Source organism: Nelumbo nucifera, chromosome 1, assembly GCF_055504915.1.
Source record: "Nelumbo nucifera cultivar China Antique chromosome 1, China Antique-T2T, whole genome shotgun sequence".
NCBI lineage: Eukaryota > Viridiplantae > Streptophyta > Magnoliopsida > Proteales > Nelumbonaceae > Nelumbo > Nelumbo nucifera.
Window position 1 is genome coordinate 156,979,638 of NC_142649.1, and position 18,873 is coordinate 156,998,510.

At 39.1% G+C, this 18,873-nt stretch overlaps 1 protein-coding gene across 8 annotated transcripts in view; it reads right to left on the bottom strand.

Annotated features, from left to right (window-relative positions):
* Nucleotides 1-1,899: 1,899 nt before the first annotated feature.
* Nucleotides 1,900-18,873, bottom strand: part of LOC104602787 (fanconi anemia group F protein (FANCF)) — a 39,850-nt gene continuing 22,876 nt past the window's right edge. The window contains exons 7-10 of one of the 8 annotated variants that reach the window (XR_736113.2): nt 13,549-13,617; nt 13,395-13,435; nt 3,110-3,464; nt 1,900-2,907 (exon numbers count right to left, since the gene is read on the bottom strand). Coding sequence is in view for 7 of the 8 variants with exons in the window: in XM_010266599.2 (XP_010264901.1) it covers nt 3,352-3,464; nt 13,395-13,435; nt 13,549-13,617 (223 nt within the window). In the remaining variant the exon portion in view is untranslated. Of the gene's footprint in view, nt 3,465-13,394; nt 13,436-13,548; nt 13,618-18,656; nt 18,798-18,873 lie in introns of those variants that run through there. The other 7 variants (XM_010266600.2, XM_010266599.2, XM_010266604.2 and 4 more) reach the window with 7 other exon arrangements.

The window sequence follows — 18,873 nt, forward strand, 5'->3', positions numbered from 1 at the left end:
TCAACTTACCAGTAAGGTTCTCCTATACCCACTGTACTAATTGGAAGTCAACTGCATGAGAATATTAAACATTCCCTAGTTGTAAGATGATACCTCCAGAAGTCTATATGGCTTGCTGAAACTGTTTCAGAAAGGAACATGTGTGTTCACTTAATGATATAATAAATTGAGCAAATTTTGGACTTTACCAACAAAATTTTGCAGATGGTAGATTTAAGCCTTCCTCAGGTTGGAACACCTTAAACTCCGCCAGTGTGAGTTTGTCTTACACTGCCAGTCCCAAACCCAGATAAGAGAGGAGGGTTCAAATTGGCAGTCAGCATTAAACTTTTAACAAACTCCTATTGTGATTGACCTGCATTGTCTTTTCATGCTCATGCTAGTGCATTTCCAGAACTGATGTGTAAACATATATTGATAAAAAATGTGTTAAACATAGATGGCACTAAACAGAATGGAATAGTGAAAGTATGTGTTGCATAAAAATAATTATCTTTGACTTGATTATTGTTTTTCCACAAGTCCAGAACTTCATTCCCATTTTTCTCTGCTGCAAGTTCTTGTATTCTCTTTTCATCATTTCGTCCTATTGTAGTGGTGGATGGTATTCCATATGGTATGGTTATATCTTTTTTCTATCATTAAATGATAATTGCACTATTGAAGGTATGAGAAATATACTAGGTATGTGAAATTTTCTATTTCTCTTCATTTTAATAGATTTAGCCAATTGCTGCTCTCCCCACAGCTCCTAATAAGCTAATTAGCTAAAGTAAATGAAACCCAATCATGTTTTTTGTTTTAAGGATACAATTGGAGATAGCTTGATCTCAAATCTCAATAACCCAAGTTCTTTTAGATCTCCAAACTAATTTTTCATCCCTGCCCTATGTTTTCAGGAATCAGAAAAAGGATCATGGCATGTGCCCATTGAAGGTGAATGCGGAGATGAATCATTAAGGACTTGACTTTGTTTCAGCAGGTCCAGATTTTGTGAATGTTCTGGTGAAAGGTTGATGAACTTGGAGCTTGATCAGCCACAAGATTCTAACAACAGGACATCAAAGATGAATTTTAAAAAAAATGTTATAACCATCAATTGTTTACAAAGTGTGCCAACATCATTTCAGCCATCAAATGATAAAACCATGGCCACTACAGGTAAACAAACAGTGAGACCACCTCCAGAAATAAGCCCCTAACCTTGCAGTATGGCCTTCCCATGTTTTTCTTGGTCTGCTAGTTGATTTACCTTCCATGAGTAGGGACCATCCATAGTAAAATGGTAGGGATGGAATTCTTTTTTGGCTTACAGAGGATATTCTCCCAAGCTGCTCTTTCTATGATGGTGCCTGTGAGCTTAATTTGACAAGCAATTGCAGATGCTTTGGCAAAGGATGATTTTCCAATTAACCAACCAATATGCTTGGCACGGAATGCATATGGTAGGTTGGATGAATACTAGATTTCGGATGCGAACACCAGATGAAAGTAAACAGGTTGCAGTAATATGGGGCAATTTTCAACGTTGAGTAATTCCACTGTTAAATTATCAAATAGAAGTTTACCAGAAACATGGACGGGAAAAGAAAAGAGCCTGATCAAGGTGTATTGATTCCATTGTAAACAGGAGGGTGTGGGCGGGATGTGAGGTAGGGTTTGAAGCTTGAACCCTTTGTGTGCTCAATATGAAGGATGCCACTGGGATTGAACTTGGGCCATCTTTGCAACCCTAGAGATTGTGAATTACTTGAGTTAAAAGTAACGAATCTTGATGTTGATAACTTGATGGGCTAGTGAGCGAGTGGTAGGGGACCCAGAACAAAAGCAACAGAAATGCCAATCCAAGCACCACCTTAGCTATGCTGTAAAGATAATGGGCATTTGGGAGTGCAAAAATAACTAATAAGAATTATGATCATCTATTATGCTCCATAAGTAGAAAAAAGATGATACATATATCCATGTAAAAATAATGCTACTCATTTGCAATTTTTTTCATCATTCCTAGAGATGCAGAGATAAAAACTAATCAGATAAGCTGGTTGTAAATTGTAATCCGCAAGGAAACCATCATCAAAGTGGTAGATATTCAAACGAATTGACTGATACATCTAATGAAAAAAGAGAAAGGAATTGGTAAATCATGGAACACATGGGGAGTGACAATCATCAAGAAAGCCATCATCAAAGTTCTGAGAATAGCTGTGAATATCATAGCTGAACCGCGAGCCTTCCCTTCGCCATCTCTTTGCTTGCTTCCATTGTGACTTGAACCAGCAAACTAATTGCCTCGATACATCTGATTCATGCCACCAATCCAGTGATGCCCTTCTTCGAGCAGCTACAAGAATAACCACGGAAATTTTAGCAACTATTCTCTTTCCACACCTCATAATTTGAGTTCTCTTCATGCTTCCTATACTGGAGTGGATACCCTTATCAGTAGCTCCTCCCTCAGCTGAGTTTGTGACATTTCCGCGAACATTGTTTATATTGCTTCGCAATGACAATGGCCAATGAGACGTCATATTCAGGCATCACTATCACATAAGAGGTACCACACCTGTTACAGGCTGTCAGTCTCCCATTGGCTGGAAGTGAGAAGAGAATGTACTACACCCCATGCAATTTGTTTCATTGTTTGGCTTCCAGTCTCGGTGTTTCACGTTGGTGAGTGGATAAAAGATGACTTGTCCTAGTTAAGTAACATCGACGGTGATTGGAAAGAAACTTTAAATTTCGATTGGCTATCAAAAAGTTACCAATATTAATCTTAGTGACCGTCCAACTTTTGTAGATGCTTGAAGAAAATTCTCCACGCGGAAGTATAAGAAAGACAAAAGTAGGACGAAACTCTCCCGCAGACCACAGTCCAGAGTTGCTTGGTGGATCATGACTTAATGCCTGCATCATACATAGCTTGTGAGTATGGAGGTGTTCTCTTGGAGAGGTGCTGTATGTAACATTTGGCTGTTGACCTTGAGAAACTTTGCAAAATGATTATTGCAGTGTCGTTCCTCAGATATAGTTAGTAATGCTACTTAGAAGAGAGAAAGAGACTAAAGATAGATATCATGGAAAGTAAAATAATTAGACATCAACTCACTGGCGAAGGTTGCATAGGAATTTGAGAAAGGTCAATACGATGCTCCAAAACCCCCTCCTCCCCAGTCCCCACCCCAAATAAATAAAGAAATAACAACCATATATCAAGTCAACATGATGAGTTAATATTTAGCATATACAAAGGGAAACATTACTGGCCAGAATTGAGGAACAAAATGTCAATAAATGTTTTAATAATGGATCATAGAACCTTTAAATAAAAAGCAAAAACACCTAGACTTCTCACATAGGACATGCTGGGAATCTAAACAGTTGATCATTACAAGAGTGAAACATTAGATGTGAACCACGAATGTGAAACACGTGAAGACACCAAATCCTTTCAGCAAGTTCACCTGGAAATACACAAGTTGGCAAATGCAAGTTAGCATTTTTTATCAATAACAGAATTTCATTAAAATTAATAAACAGTTACAAGAATAGGCGAGCTAAACTTCTTAACTCTACATATAGAGATTATCTATTACAATTGAGCCCAAAACAATTGACTCCTTCCCACCCCTTGCCTTGCCAGTACATCAGCAAACCCATTTGCAATTTTTTTCTTTACCCAATTAAATTTCACTTCCATATTTTGTGCCAACCACTTAAACCTTTTCTTTTCATTATTAAAAACCCAAAATCCTTGTCCTTCCTTTTGCAGCCACTCCAGTACCAGCTTAAAATCGTCTTCTATAAGCAGCTTCCTTAAATTCATGTCCTTTGCCTTTTGCAGTCCCTCCATGACAGCTAGCACCTCGACCCTTAAAGAATCACCTACTCCAATTAGAACCGAGAAAAGGTCAACAATTCTGCCTTCCCCATCTCTAAAAACCCCTCCAATACCAGAGGGGCCTGGATTACCTGCACTGCTTCCATCAAAGTTTAATTTTATATAAACCCATTCAACGATGGAGACCAAATAGGGCTTGTAGTGAACTTATGGTACTCGGAATTGGCCACTTCCTCACTAGACCAACTATTCAGGAGATCACTAGTTGAACAAGCATCAAACATCTCCAAAGATTTTACCCAATGTATCACTCTCACCATGAATGTTTCTTTGACAGCCTCACTAGTCCTTACCGGAAAATAGTCTTGCATTCCTTTCTTCCCAAATGGACCAGCTAACGGCCGCCCTCACACATCTCCATAACATTCTTCCTCTTTTCATTGGCCACCTAAAGAAGTTAGAAGCAAACAAGATTTGCACATTCGTCGGAGGACACCACCTACACCCAAACAATGAGAAAAACCAATCCCAAATAGAAGATGCAAACGGGCAGGAGATTAATAAATGAAAGCAGGATTCTCCATTAGCCTTACACATAACACAGCACTGAGGGGATAAACACCAATTTGTTCTTTTCCTTTGGATTAAATCGCAGGTATTGATTCTTTCCAGAAAGGTTTCCCAACAAAAACCCCCAACTCTTGGAGGGATGGGCTTACCCCATGCCTCCTTAACGGGAAAAGGTGGCCCCAAAGAGTCAGCATTTTGTGTTAAAGCTCCAAAAAAGGAGGCACGTGAGTAGACACCTGAAGGGGAAGGGGTCCAAATTCGGCTATCAGGTTTTGAGAAGTTAAAGTATACCCCATCAAGGATATTAATCAGATCCAAAATAGCATTCAATTCGGAATCCCTCACCCCACCCCCTTCTCAACCCTAGATCCCATTCAACACCCCTCAGCAAGTTTGAAGGAAGCATGAAAGAAAACACAGGCTTATCTTTATATCTTGACATATCAAAAACAGAAAGGAATTTGTCTTTCAAAGAGGGGTTACCCACCCACACCTGTTCCTAAAATATTATGAGATTTCCAGAATATAGGTCACATACCTGACAAAAGGTAAAGAAGGACAGGAGGATAGAATGGATGGCCTTCCAAGGGGAAGCTCTAGTAGCCGCAGTCAGTAATCCAGCATCCCAACCATCAGCTGCAAGCCCATGTATCCCTACCACTATTTTAGCCCAAAGCTTCTCTTTTGGTAGTCTCCAAAGCCACTTACCTAATAAAGCCCCGTTCCTCTTCTACAAATTGCCTAAACCTAAGCTTACAAACCTCTTGCTTCTACTCACCAATTTCCAGCACACCCTATGATCCTTTTTATTCTCCCCTGGTTCCCACAAAAAATCCCTCATCAGTTTTTCCAATGTCCTAATATTCACCGGCATCTTGAAAACAGACATGAAATACAAGAGCAGATTAGCCAATGTGGCCCTTATTAATGTAATCCTTCCCCCTAAAGACAGATAATTCTTCTTCCAAGCAACAAGCCTCTTAGCTAATCCTTCCACCACCGGATCCCAAAAACAACTCCTTTTTGAATTGTCTCCCAAGGGTAGTCCCACATATCTCATAGGCCATTGTGACACTTCACGGCCCAAAATGCTAGCATGCTCCATCATTTCCCCTTTTTCCATATTAACACCTACTATGCAACTTTTGTCAAAGTTCACCTTCAAATTGGAGATAAACTTAAACAACTGGATTGTCAACTTAAGGTTTCTGACCCAATCTCTATTTCCTCCTTCACAAAATAACGAGTTATCGTCTGCAAATTGCAAGTGTGTAATTGGAACTCTACCACGTCCAACCTTCCAACCCCTCACTAGTTCTTGAGAAAAGAGAAAAGAGAAATTAGAGTAAAGAAAAAAGGAGAAAGAGGGCCTCCTTGCCTAACTCCCCTTAGGGCCAGAAAGAAATCCACTATTGTTCCATTAATTAGCAAGGAGTAATGGCATGTCCTTACACACCCTCAGATGTGATTCAGTCCAATAAAAGAGCAGTAAAATATTTCAGATTATAGGAGAAAAGAAGAAGAAGGGAGAAAGGAGGAGTTCGATAATCTCCTCTCACCCTTCACTAATTATTTTATTAATCTTCATTAACTAGGTTAATTACAAGTCTGCCCTTAAGTGGGTGGCCAACTAAGCAAGAACTTTAAAAGAACTTATAAAAGAGGTTAACAGGCCCATTAACATACAAAATAAATAGCATACTACTTAAACATAAAAACAAATGCTAGGGCCGATTTGGCCCAGTCTCTCTACACTCCCCCTCAAGCTAAGCATAGATGTCAATCATGCCCAACTTGCTTATATAGTGTGACAACTTCCCTTTTGGAACACCTTTGGTCAAAACATCCACCAACTGCTCTTCTGAAGAGATAAATGGCAAACAAACTTCCCATGAAGCAACTCTCTCCTGTATAAAATGTCTATCAACCTCTATGTGCTTAGTTTTGTCATGTTGAACAGGATTATATGCAATGTTGATAGCTGCTTAATTGTCACAGTATAGCATCATTAACTTTTCATAGTCAACACCCAACTCTTCCAAAAGTGATCTCAGCCGCAATAATTCTAACACTTGCCATTGCCCTGTACTCTGCTTCAGCTGAGAATCTAGCTACTACAGACTGTTTCTTACTCCTCCATGAAACAATGTTCCTTGCCACCAAAGCACAATATCCTGAGGTGGATCTCCTATCATCAATACATCCGGCCCAATCAGCATCAGACCATCAGTGTATGCCTCCAACTTTGTGTGTCCATGCTTGGCAGTTGGCAAACAAAATACCTTTCCATGGAGTGCCTTTCAAGTAACACAAAACTTTCTAATAGCAACCAAATGTGTATCTCTGGGAGAATGCATAAACTGGCTAATAACACTCATTGCATAGGAAATATCTGGCCGAGTCATGCAGAGATAATAACAACTTTCCTAACAGTCTCTGAAACACTCCCCTACCAGACAACAATTCACCATCAGTAGAAGAGAACTTATTATTGAGGTCTATAGGGGTGGAAGCCGGTTTAGCACCAAGTTTACCAGTCTCTGCAAGGAGGTCAAGAACATACTTGTGTTGAGAAATGAAGATACCATCCTTAGATTAAGCAACTTCAATTCCTAAGAAATATCTGAGATCCCCCAAATCCTTGATCTCAAATTCAGAGTTAAGAAATCTTTTGAGCCTAATCACTTCCTGGGTGTCTTTACTCGTAACCACAATGTCATCAACATAAACAATCAAAAAAGTTACCAAGGAGTTACTTCTTTTCAAAAACAAAGTATGGTCAGATTGAGTTTGTGTATAACCAAGAGACAAGGGCAGCTCTGAATCTCTTAAATCATGCTCGGGGAGACTATTTGAGAAGATAAATGGATTTCTGCACTTTACACACCCTCCCTTGCATTTCCTTTCCATACACCCCTGGAGGCAAAAACATATAGATCTCTTCATGTAGGTCTCCATTCAAACAAGCATTTTTAACATCAAACTGGTGGAGAGGCCAATCAAAAGTAGCAGCTAGAGACAACAAAACTCGAACTGAAGTCATCTTAGCCACAAGAGCAAAAGTCTCAAGGTAATCAATACCATACATCTGAGTGTAGCCTTTAGCAACCAATCTAGCCTTTAGCAACACTCATTTATAGCTCACTGATTCCTTCCCTTTAGGCAAATCCACAATATCCCAGGCATGGTTCTTATGCAAAGCATCTAGTTCAGTCATCATAGCATCCCTCCATTCAGGTTTGGATAGGGCTTCCAGTACAGACTTGGGAATCACATGGGTAGAAACAAAGGCAAGAAAAGAGTAATAGGGAAGGGATAAGGCTATAGGATAGGTGTTTGGAGATACAATGTATTGTACACCTCCGCTTGCCTTTGCGAAGGGCAATAGGAAGGTCAAGGTCTAGGAAGGTAGCAGAAGGGTCAGGTGAAGGCTGAGTTGTTACCTCAAAATTGATGGGAGATGCTAGAGGCTCTGTTGAAGGAGTGGAAACAAACTTGCCCATGCCTAAATCTTTGTCTTTGGTACCACCTTTGGACAATGGGATGTGAGAGAAAACTAAGAGGATGATCTGGAGGAAGAGGAGTAGGAACATGAGAGGTAGACCCATTGGAAGGAGAAGCAACAGAGGAAGATGACTCAATAAAGGACTTAAAGGGAACTGGAAGAGGAACAATTGGGGACATAGCAAATGGCTCCTCAGAATGCTCCCCCTCAAGAGAAACACCAAAGAAAGGAGTAGACTTAGCAAATGTGACATCCTTAGAGACAAAATAGGTGTCATAAACCGGATCAAAACAACAATATCTCTGATGATTATGAACATGTACATAGCATGTGCACCCAAAAACTTGGAGAGGAAGAGAAAAGAGATCCTCATCCGGAAAGAGAAGGCTAAATGGGGTTTTAAAACCCATAACCCAAGAAGGCATATGATTAATCAAACATGTGGCAGTAAGAACAACATTCCCCCAAAATTTGATAAGAACTACATGACAGTTCTTCCTTTCCGCCACTCCATTCTGTTGTGGAGTGTAGGAAAAATAACTCTGATGAATAACCCCAAAGGTCTCAAAGTATGATGAAAGGTTCTTCTCCAAATATTCCTTAGCATTATCAGAGTGGAATATTTTGATCCAAGTACTAAACTGAGTAAGAATAAGTTCATGAAGCTTTTGCACAATGGTTGGAACTTCATCCCAGGATTTCATGAGATAAATCCAAGTATAATGAGAATAATCATCAATAAAGAGGATAAAATACTTGTGACCCCCCATAGTAGGCAAATGATATGGCCCCCACACATCAGAGTGCACAATATGAAAAGGAGAAATAGATCTTTTATTGCTTACTGAATAAGAATGTCTACAATGTTTGCAAGTTCACATAACTCACAATGAAGACTCGATAAAGACATTCCCTTAAACATATCGGGAAACAAATGACTCAAAGCAGAAAAAGGTAAATGATCAAACCGTAAATGACATAACATGACTCTATCAAAAGACTATGACAAAACAAACTCCAAGGCTACTCCATTAGGTGGTCCAAGACTCCTATCAGTCCAGCAAGTACATTTCATTCGCCTCATGGCCACTCCTAATCGTCCTCTGAGATGTTAAGTCCTGAAAAACACAATGGGTAGAAAAAAGGTTATGCTACAGTTCATGGATTTAGTCAAGCTACTAACAGATAAAAGGTTGGTTTTAAGTTTGGGGACATGAAAAACAAAGGATAAGACAAGGGTGTCAGAGGCCTTGATATCCCCTTTGCCAGAGATGGAAGCAAGAGACCCATCAGCAAGGGATATCTTCTCTCTACCAGAGAGGAGTTGATATTAGCAAAAGAGGTTAGATAAACTGGTCATATGGTCTCATGCACCAGAATCAATAATCCAAGGGATTTTATGGTTACCTGAAACAGTAGCATGATTTGTAGAAGCATGTGTACCTGAGTGAGCAAATGCAGATGATGAGGTGTTGTCAGAAGGGTTGAATGCTGAGATAGTGGTTTCCAAGTGATTCAGTAACCTCCCATACTTTTCAAATTCTGCTTTACTGCTACCAGTTGCTCTAGAACTTATTTTTCTTCACTTTCCCTATTCCCTCCTTCAGGCACTATGGCAACATTAGCATTCTTAGGCTTTCCAGTCTTGACCATTCTTCTTAAAATTACTGTTATTGATGTTATTCTGAAACCTGTCCGAGAGAAGATTTGGATGAATTTTCCAACAAGTGTCCTTAGTATGTCGTGGTTTCTTGCAGTATTCACATATCACTTCTTTCTTCTCAGTCAAACCCTTTGGCTTTATTCCATCATGTGCAAAGTGTTCTATAGTTGGACCCTGTAACTGTACCTACCGCCTACTCTCCTCACTACTTACCATAGCATATGCCTGAGCAAGAGTGACCTCATCTTTGACCAGAATATCCTACCTAGTAATGTCGAACTCCAGGTTGAGTCCTATAAAAAACTCAAACACCATGTTTCGTTCCACAAATTTTCTAAATGTCTCTGCATTCTTGGTGCTCTCCCATACCATTGTTTCCATAACATCAATCTCCTACCATAGTGACTTCAACATTGAGTAGTAGATAGCTACACTCTTCTCCGCTTGTTTCAGATTTTTCACATCATTCCTCAACTTGTAGGCCCTTGCAACATTCAATTTTTTTTATCAATAATTGTGGATTGAATTAATATTAAAAATATGAGAAAATTAAAGGGCAAGGGGGCTAAACAATCTTAGCTCCCAAGAACAACCATTAAACATCAAAAGAACAAAAATTACAAGACAACCCAAAAAATAGAATGTCTGTTCACCCCTTGTCTAGCTAGACCATCTGCCATTCACACTTCTTTTTACCCATTTGTATTGGATTTCCATGTACTTAGTCAACCACTTGAATTTCCTCTTTTCATTACTGTAATTCCAAAGTCTAAGACTATCCTCTTTCAGCCAGCTTACCACCACTTCAGAATCTCCTTCTATGATCAGCTTGTTAATATGCATATCCTTGATTCTTTGTACCCCTTCAAGAGCTGCAAGAATCTCAGCTCTCAAAGATCCAGAATACATAGCTAACAGATTCCCTTGTTCATTCTTACTACTCCTATTTCAAATGGCCCTGGATTGCCCAAGCTGCTGCCATCAAAGTTCAATTTAACAAAGCCATGGGGTGGGGGGATCCAACAAACATTTGAGGCCTTCCTCATTGGAACAAGTTCTGCTATCTCCTTCCACTTTCTTTGCAGCTCATCAACTGAGAATTCTGCAAACAGAGCCAAGGTTTTCAGCCAATGTATAACCCTAATGAGGATGACCTCTAGCATTGCTTCCAAACTTCTCTCCTTATTTGTAAATATTCGTGAATTTCTCTCCTCCCAAATAGTCCAACAAACTGCAGCCCTCATACACCTCCACATAAACTTGGCCCTTTTTGTTGGCCGAAATGGCATAAATGTGAATAGGCTTTGCAAATTCGAAGGGGGGGTCCACCTTGCAACATTCAATTTTTGAGAATGTTTTTCTGTAACACTATCCCAAATCTCCTTAGCAAAAGTCATCTAGAGATAATGTTGACTTATGTGAGGCTGCATAGAATTGACTAACCATCCAATCACAGTGTAGTTCTCATGCATCCACTTCTCATATGTAGGATCAATCTCTGTCGATTTCTCCTTACTGCCCGTGAGAAACCCCAGTTTACCTCTACAGCTCTACTACAGACAAAAATCTTTATAGATTGTGCCCAAGACAAACAATTTGTTCCATCCAATTTGATTGTAGTCACTCCTGTCAAAAGGGAATATACTGGACCAACCCCCAACACCGGGATTTGTTTCATCTCACTTCCAAATTGCTCCATTGACCAAACGAAAATAAAAAAAAACAAGGTTTTCAATCTTTAAAGACCTAACTAAGGTCAGCTCAACACCTAAAGGTCCCAAAACTAGGGTTTCACTGCACCTAGCTTCCGAGAAGAAAGAGAGAAGTAGCCACTCTTACCAGAGCTTCCCAAACCTCTTCCAACTGTAACCACACACTCAAGGAGATCAAAAGGAGCCCTCCAAGCCTTGAGTGCCACACCCAAACAGTCTCTTAAACCTGTAACTGGAAACTCTCTAATCGGCTAGGGTTTTGGGAAAAATATTAGCAGCCCCACTTTCTTGGCAATCTACAACCAGATTCTGACTCAACAAACCCTCAACCAACTAGGCAAAAAAGTTCTTTGAATAATCAACAACTTATCTCTCCATACACTCTTCTAATCGAAGGGTGTATGGGAAAAGAAAACAAAACCAAAAGAGGAAGACTGACTTTGATACTAAGATGTGATTCAATCCAATAAAAGAACAATAAAATATTTCAGATTATAAGAGAAAAGAAGAAGAAAATGGAGAAGGGAGAAAGAAGGAGGAGTTCGATAATCTCCTCTCACCCTTCACTAATTCTTTTATTAATCTTCATTAACTAGGTTAATTACAAGTCTGCCCTTAAGTGGGTGGCCAACTAAGCAAGAACTTATAAAAGAGGTTAACAAGCCCATAAAGACAGTCCCATTAACATACAAAATAAATAACATACTACTTGAACATAAAAATAGATGCTAGGGCCCATTCATCCCAATCTCTCTACACCCTCTTATCCACTTACACCATCTCTCTCCGAAGCCAAAACTCCTTAATACTTCCAACAAAAAGGACCAATCTACCATATCATAAGCTTTCACCAAGTCCAACTTGCAAATGAAGCCTTTCTTTCTTTCTCTTCTAAAGTCCTCTACACATTCATTTGCAATCAAAATTCGATTGGTGATTTGTCTACCTTGTACAAAAACACCCTGATTTGGAAAGATAATAGAGGGTAAAGCAACCTTAATCCTCAATGATAGCATCTTAGCAATGATTTTATAAAGAATTGAAAGAACATAGGTAGGCACTTGCAGTCCCCTTTATTTATATCTAAGAGAAACAATACAGATATGACCATTATACCCCTGGATGACCTCAAGTATAATAAATATAAAAAATTCAAATAAGATGAGACAAATAAACCCATAACCACAAAACTGAAAATAAACATAAACCTCTCAAACTCCCCCTCAAGCTGAACATGGATGTTAATTATGCCCATTTTGCCTACATTATAACCTAGCTTTGATCTAATAACTCTTTGTAAATACATTGGCCAACTACTGATCTAATGTAATAAGCAAAGCTTTCCTAAGATCATTTGTTCTTGAATAAATGATGATCTATATTTAATATGTTTTGTCCTATTATGCTAAATGGGATTATAAGTAACATTAATAGATTTTTTTATTAGAACAATATAGTAAAATTGATTTTCATATTCAATTCTGCAAGGAAAGAAGCCACTACATGTCTAAAAATCCATGAACCGTAGCTCTCTATCTCTACTTTGCTTCAATACTACAACAAGCCACCGCTATTTTCTTCTTACTTCACCAAGAAATAAAATTTAGAAGATTAAGGTTCATCCACCTATTTCAAATTTAAAAAAAAAAAACCTTCCTTTCTTTTCCAAAACCCACCATATTATCTCTTTAGAGACTCCACCATATGCTTTTCCAGATCAATGAATACCATGTGAAAATCTCTATTTTTCTTTCAAAGTTTTTCTATCAATTTCTATTTTTCTTTCAAAGTTTTTCTATCAATTTCTATTTTTCTTTCAAAGTTTTTCTATCAATTTCTATTTTTCTTTCATCATTTCCTCTTCCCCTTTTTACTTCCTCTTTTCTCTCGGGTTTCTTTAAATAAAACTATTGCATAGAACCCATCTGACATGAACAGGGAAAATGAAGATGCAGCCCACCCAAAGATCCCCCATCAAATGAATGGTCTGAAATGTACAGATAAGCCCTGCATGCTTCTTTATTTAGAAAATGGATATACATAGATACAAATATACATATACATGTATATATATATATGTAGAGAGAGAGAGAGAGAGCATACATTCTTTGTGCTCTTTACCATCCTGAATGCAAGTACAGCATCTATATGCCAAGAAAAAACAACCAACCAATGAGAATAAATTTAAAATCTTATACCAAAAACATTACATGCATGCTCTAACTGCCACTACAAAGGGAAAAACAATATCTAATACCTAATGGTGGAAGAACTTTCTTTCAGTTGTGACTCTATTTCACTCAAATACAATTTGAACAAGGGTGACCTGCAAACCCATATATCACCACCTTCAACTATGAAATAAAGCCAACTGAATGTAATGTTTAAATTAACACATAGAGAGAAATAAACCATAATAAACTACAAAGAAAAAACAGAAACTACAAAAATCATTGTATAAATTAGAAAATTAGAAAGAAATAATTGACAAGTAACAAAATAAATGGGTACATACAAATTGAACAAACATATGGACACATTAAAAGATTATAATTTATAAAGAACAAACATAAACTAAAATATTAAGTATATAGGAAAGTAAAATTTGGCAAATTACTATTAGTTGCAGAAACTAGGGTTTCAAGAGAGAGAAAGAAAGAAGAGAAGAGAAGAGAAGAAGAAGAGAAAGAAGAGAGCAAGCGTCGAGAGGTGTGTGTTATTCACTGTTCACACCCTCAAAAATTTATAATTTAAAAAAAATAATAATTACAAGAAGGCCCCTATCTGGGTGCCCAAATACTGAGAGAGTATAAGAAAGGAGAAAAAGACCAAAAACACCCATGTCTAACCATTCTCAACACTCCCCCTCAAGCTAAGCATATATGTCAATCATGCCCAGCTTGGCAAGGTTCTTAGCAAATTTTGGATGGTGAACACCTTTAGTGAGGCAATCAGCTAGTTGGTTTTCTGACCTTACAAAAGGAAGGCAAATCTCTCCGCTAGCAATTCTTTCTCTAATAAAGTGTCTATCCACCTCAATATGCTTTGTACGATCATGTTGGACAGGATTGTGAGCAATATTTATGGCTGTTTGATTGTCACAATATAGTCTCATTGGAACATCTGCTTGGATGCCCATCTCAATCAATAAGGTCTTCAACCAGAGTAGTTCAAACACACCATGAGCCATTGCCCTGTACTCTGCCTCAACACTAGAACGAGCAACCACAGATTGTTTCTTACTTCTCTAGGAAACCACATTGCCTCCAACTGAGGCACAATAACAAGATGTAGATCTTCTATCATCGATGGACCCTGCCCAATCAGCATCTATGTGAGCCTCAATCTTTAGATGGCCATGGTTGGAATACAACATCCCTTTACCAGGGCATCCTTTCAGGTAGGCTAAAATTCTATTAACTGCCTGAATATGAGATGTCCTGGTTCATGCATATATTGGCTAGCCACTCCAACAGCATACGAAATGGCAGGTCTAGTCAAACAAAGATACAAAAGGCGTCCTACCAATCTCTGATATACCCCCTATCTGGAAGAACTTCTCCTTTAATAGAGTTCAACTTGCAACTTCAATGCCAAGAAAGTATTAGAGATCACCAAGGTCCTTAATCTCAAATTCAGAAGTAAGGAATAACTTTAATTGAGAGATACCTGTGATATCATCACCTATCACAACAATGTCATCAACATTGTTACTCTACCATCAACTCTTTTAATAAATAAGGTGTGGTCAGCCCGAGATTGAGAAAAACCAACCTTTAAGATGGCATTCCTGAACCTGTCAAACCATGCTCTTGGAGATTGTTTTATCCCATACAAGACTTCTTCAAGCGGCACACTTTTCCATCACTGTTAGGAAAACTTACCCCAGGTGGTAAGTCCATATACACTTCCTCTTGTAAGTCCCCATTAAGGAAGGTGTTCTTTACATCCATTTAATATAAAGGCCACGAGTAATGAGCGGCAAGAGACATGATCACACAAATAGAGTTCATTTTAGCAACTAGAGCAAAGGTTTCCAAATAATCAATGCCATAAGTCTGAGTGTATCCTTTGGCTACAAGCCGAGCTTTGTATCTTTCAATTGAGTCATCTGCCTTGTGCTTAACAGTATAAGCCCACTTACATCCAACAGGAATCTTATCTTTAGGGCAAGGAACAACCTCCCAAGTCCGGTTCTTTATTAGGGCCTCCATTTCTTGGTTCATAGCTTCCTTCCAATGGAGGCACTGCATTGCCTCTAAAACAATGCAAGGGATGGAAACAGAAGAGATAGCAAAAATATAGCACAATAGGAAGGTGAAAGAGCATCATAAGACACATAGTTAGTGATAGGATACTTGCTACATGTCCTCTTCCCTTTTCGAATGGTAATAGGAAGATCAAGGTCAGAATCAATAATAGGATTGTCAAGAGGTTCAAGATTACCTTAGTCTGGGGAATTAGATTGTGATGGGCATTCTGCTTCAAGAGCCACCCTCTTACTGTGTCTGATGAAAAACTACTGCTAGAACCGAGGTCGATACACAAGAGAAGGAGGAATAGAGGTAGGAACAGGAAGGCAGAAGGGAGTTCAATCTTCACTTGCATTCGACCCTAAAGAGAAGGATGGGGTGACTGAAAAAAGGAAGAAGATTCCAAAAAGGTAACATCCTTAGAGACATATCTCTTGCCAGAGAGAACTAAAGAATCTATAGCCTTTCTGGACTGGAGAGTAACCAAGGAATACACACTTAACTGATTTAGGATCAAACTTGTGCTAGGAAGGACTCATATCATGAACAAAACAAACACAGCCAATGACCTTAAGGGGTAGATTAAAAGGAGGTTCATCAGGGAAGAGTAGTTGATGGGGAGAATGAAGGTGAAAGAATGGTAGGATCCATCCAATGGACGCCATAAAGATTGCGGAATGGGTGGGCGAATTTCAAAAATTTCCTACCTTCTCCCAACTGGGAATCATATTCCCTAAATTTAGAATACAATATTCAAGGATCCTACTTGAACCATAATCAAACCAGATCTGTACCAAAAATAAATGGGAGGAATATACCTGATCCGGAGAAGCAGTATCTCCCAAAGTTGGTGTTCACGCCCAAAGAATGCACCAAGATCCGTTCCTGCTGAAGATGACACAGTTGTGGATGGAACAGAACCAGCAGGGTGCGTCCTACACACTGGATCCTTCACAAGAATCCTCTGGAAGTACTAAACACTGAATCCTTTTCAGTCTTTCTTGCAAGACTGATGTCAAGAACAGATTTCTTGACTTTCTTTTTCTGCAAAGATCTAATCTTGCAAAGGCAGATGGCGGCGGCAGGAGAACTCCAAAAACGAAAAGGCTGAACTGTTTCTTCTTCTTTTCTGGAGTATGAATGAGATCCTCTCTCAATCGCAGGAGATATCCTATATCTCTTCAAAAGGTTGGTTCGAAATATGATGATTTCTCTCTCTTTTTGGTTAGGGTTTCTCCTCCTTTCTTCTTGATTAAGAAACCTCCTAATGAGGAGTCATCCCAATCCAAATCAGTATTTGGATAGGGGAATATCTTAATCCTATCTGCAGATAAAGTTAGCTTACTCCTGATCTTATCAGGAGGTTACCAGATTCAAATCTAATTTGAATTTGGTCTCTAATAGTGGATAAGGCTAAAGGCCCAATCCTTTTACTAACTTTATTCTCAGATTCGCCCCATGGATGGGTGATCATATCAGCCCACCTCGAAATGGGCTTTTGGCCCATTAAGTGTTCAGTGTCTAATTACTTTCCAATCTGCTGCCCAGTTGGGCTTCTTTGTATGGCGTGGGACCCAAGCATTGATCTACACACCAGCCACATGGGTTCGGCCCAGCCGAATTCACTGAAAAACTCAATGAACCCCTTGAGTCCATCATATGGACCCTATGGGCCCAACACTTACATTAAGTGGTCCCTGGGCCAAGCCATCTTATAAAAACCCAGGGACTGTGGGCAGGTGCAAGATTAGCCCATCAGGCATTATCCTAAATGGTCTTACACTTAACCTCTCGGCCCTTAATGATCAAGCACTGCCCGACAAGAGAGGACCTCTCCCTCGGCTGCAAGGAACAGTGCCGCACTTCTCTCTCACATGGATCCCGGGAATTAAAACCATTTGCAAACATTTTGAAACCGTACATATATATAAATATATTAATTTTGCAAAACAAAATTCCAACGATTGAAATCAACTGCCGGCAGTTTGGTTTCCATCAGAGAGAGTGCATTCCCGATCATTACCCTTTGTCCGACAAAGTGGCTGATTCTGTCACTATGACCACCCACTCAGATGAATTCTCAAACTGCCCCAACATACCCAGGTTTTGATCCCCGCTAAGGATCTCACTGATTGGTATATCAAAGACAGCCTGATCCGACACCTAGTGAAGTGTCATAATCGAGTCTAGGGGTCAGGTGTAACTTTCCAGTTTTGCCCATCTATCTCCAAGGTCCAGGGCAAGACTGGAAATCTGATCCGGTTCAAGGATTCAAGTAATCCCATACTGCATGTGCCTCAGGTCTTACCCTGATGGCTGAGACAGGCCATCCCAACACTTGGTGGCACACCAGCATCAGCCTTGGCAGGATAAATCTCCCCAGACCTATCCAACGGCTGTGAACATTTAAAACTAACATGAATCTCTGTGAATGTCCAGTTTTAGGGTTTTGCATAGAATTAAACCAAACAACATGAATCAAACATGCACTTTATTTATTTCCACTAAATAACAAAAGTACATCAAATCGGATTGAAGCTAAGGGCATACATAAACTGTCTAACAGAAGGTTAAGGACCCTTGATGAGAGTCTGTTAATGAGATACACAGCTGTCTCAACCACATGCTTGTTTTTTATTTCAGCCACCCCATTTTGTTGTGGAGTATGACTACATGAACTTTGGTTAATAGTGCCCCTGTCTTCAAGAAATCTATGCAAGTGATGTTTAAAGTATTACTAGGCATTGTTAGATCTTATTATCTTAACTCTTTTCTCAAACTGTCTCGACCATATTCATGAAGTTTTGAACAATCATAGGAACTTCATCTCTACTTTTCGTCAAATAAAGCCAAGTATACCGACTGTAGTCATCAACGAAGAGAATGAAATATCTGTAAACCCCCCCCATACAAGGGACAGCATATGGGCCCCAAACATCAGTATGGATCAAGTGTAAAGCAACATTACTTCTTTTACTACTTGCAAAATGTGTTTCTACATTGTTTGGATAAATGACAAACTTCACATTCAAAATCCAATTTGGACACAAAATCAAACAAGTTTGGAAACAAAAAATTTGACAAAATTGACAAACATATGACCAAGGCAACAATGCCATAATTTCAAAAGACTCATTTTCTCATTGGAACAAGACTCGATCCGGCTTGACAATCCATGCTCTAAAGGTCCATCCAGGAGGTAGACTCCATCCACTTCATGCCCACTTCCAATCGTCTTCCCCGTGCTCAGGTCCTGAAAAACACAATGGGTGGAAAAAAATGTCACTAAGCAATTGTGGGATTTTGTTAGAGAATTAACTGACAATAAA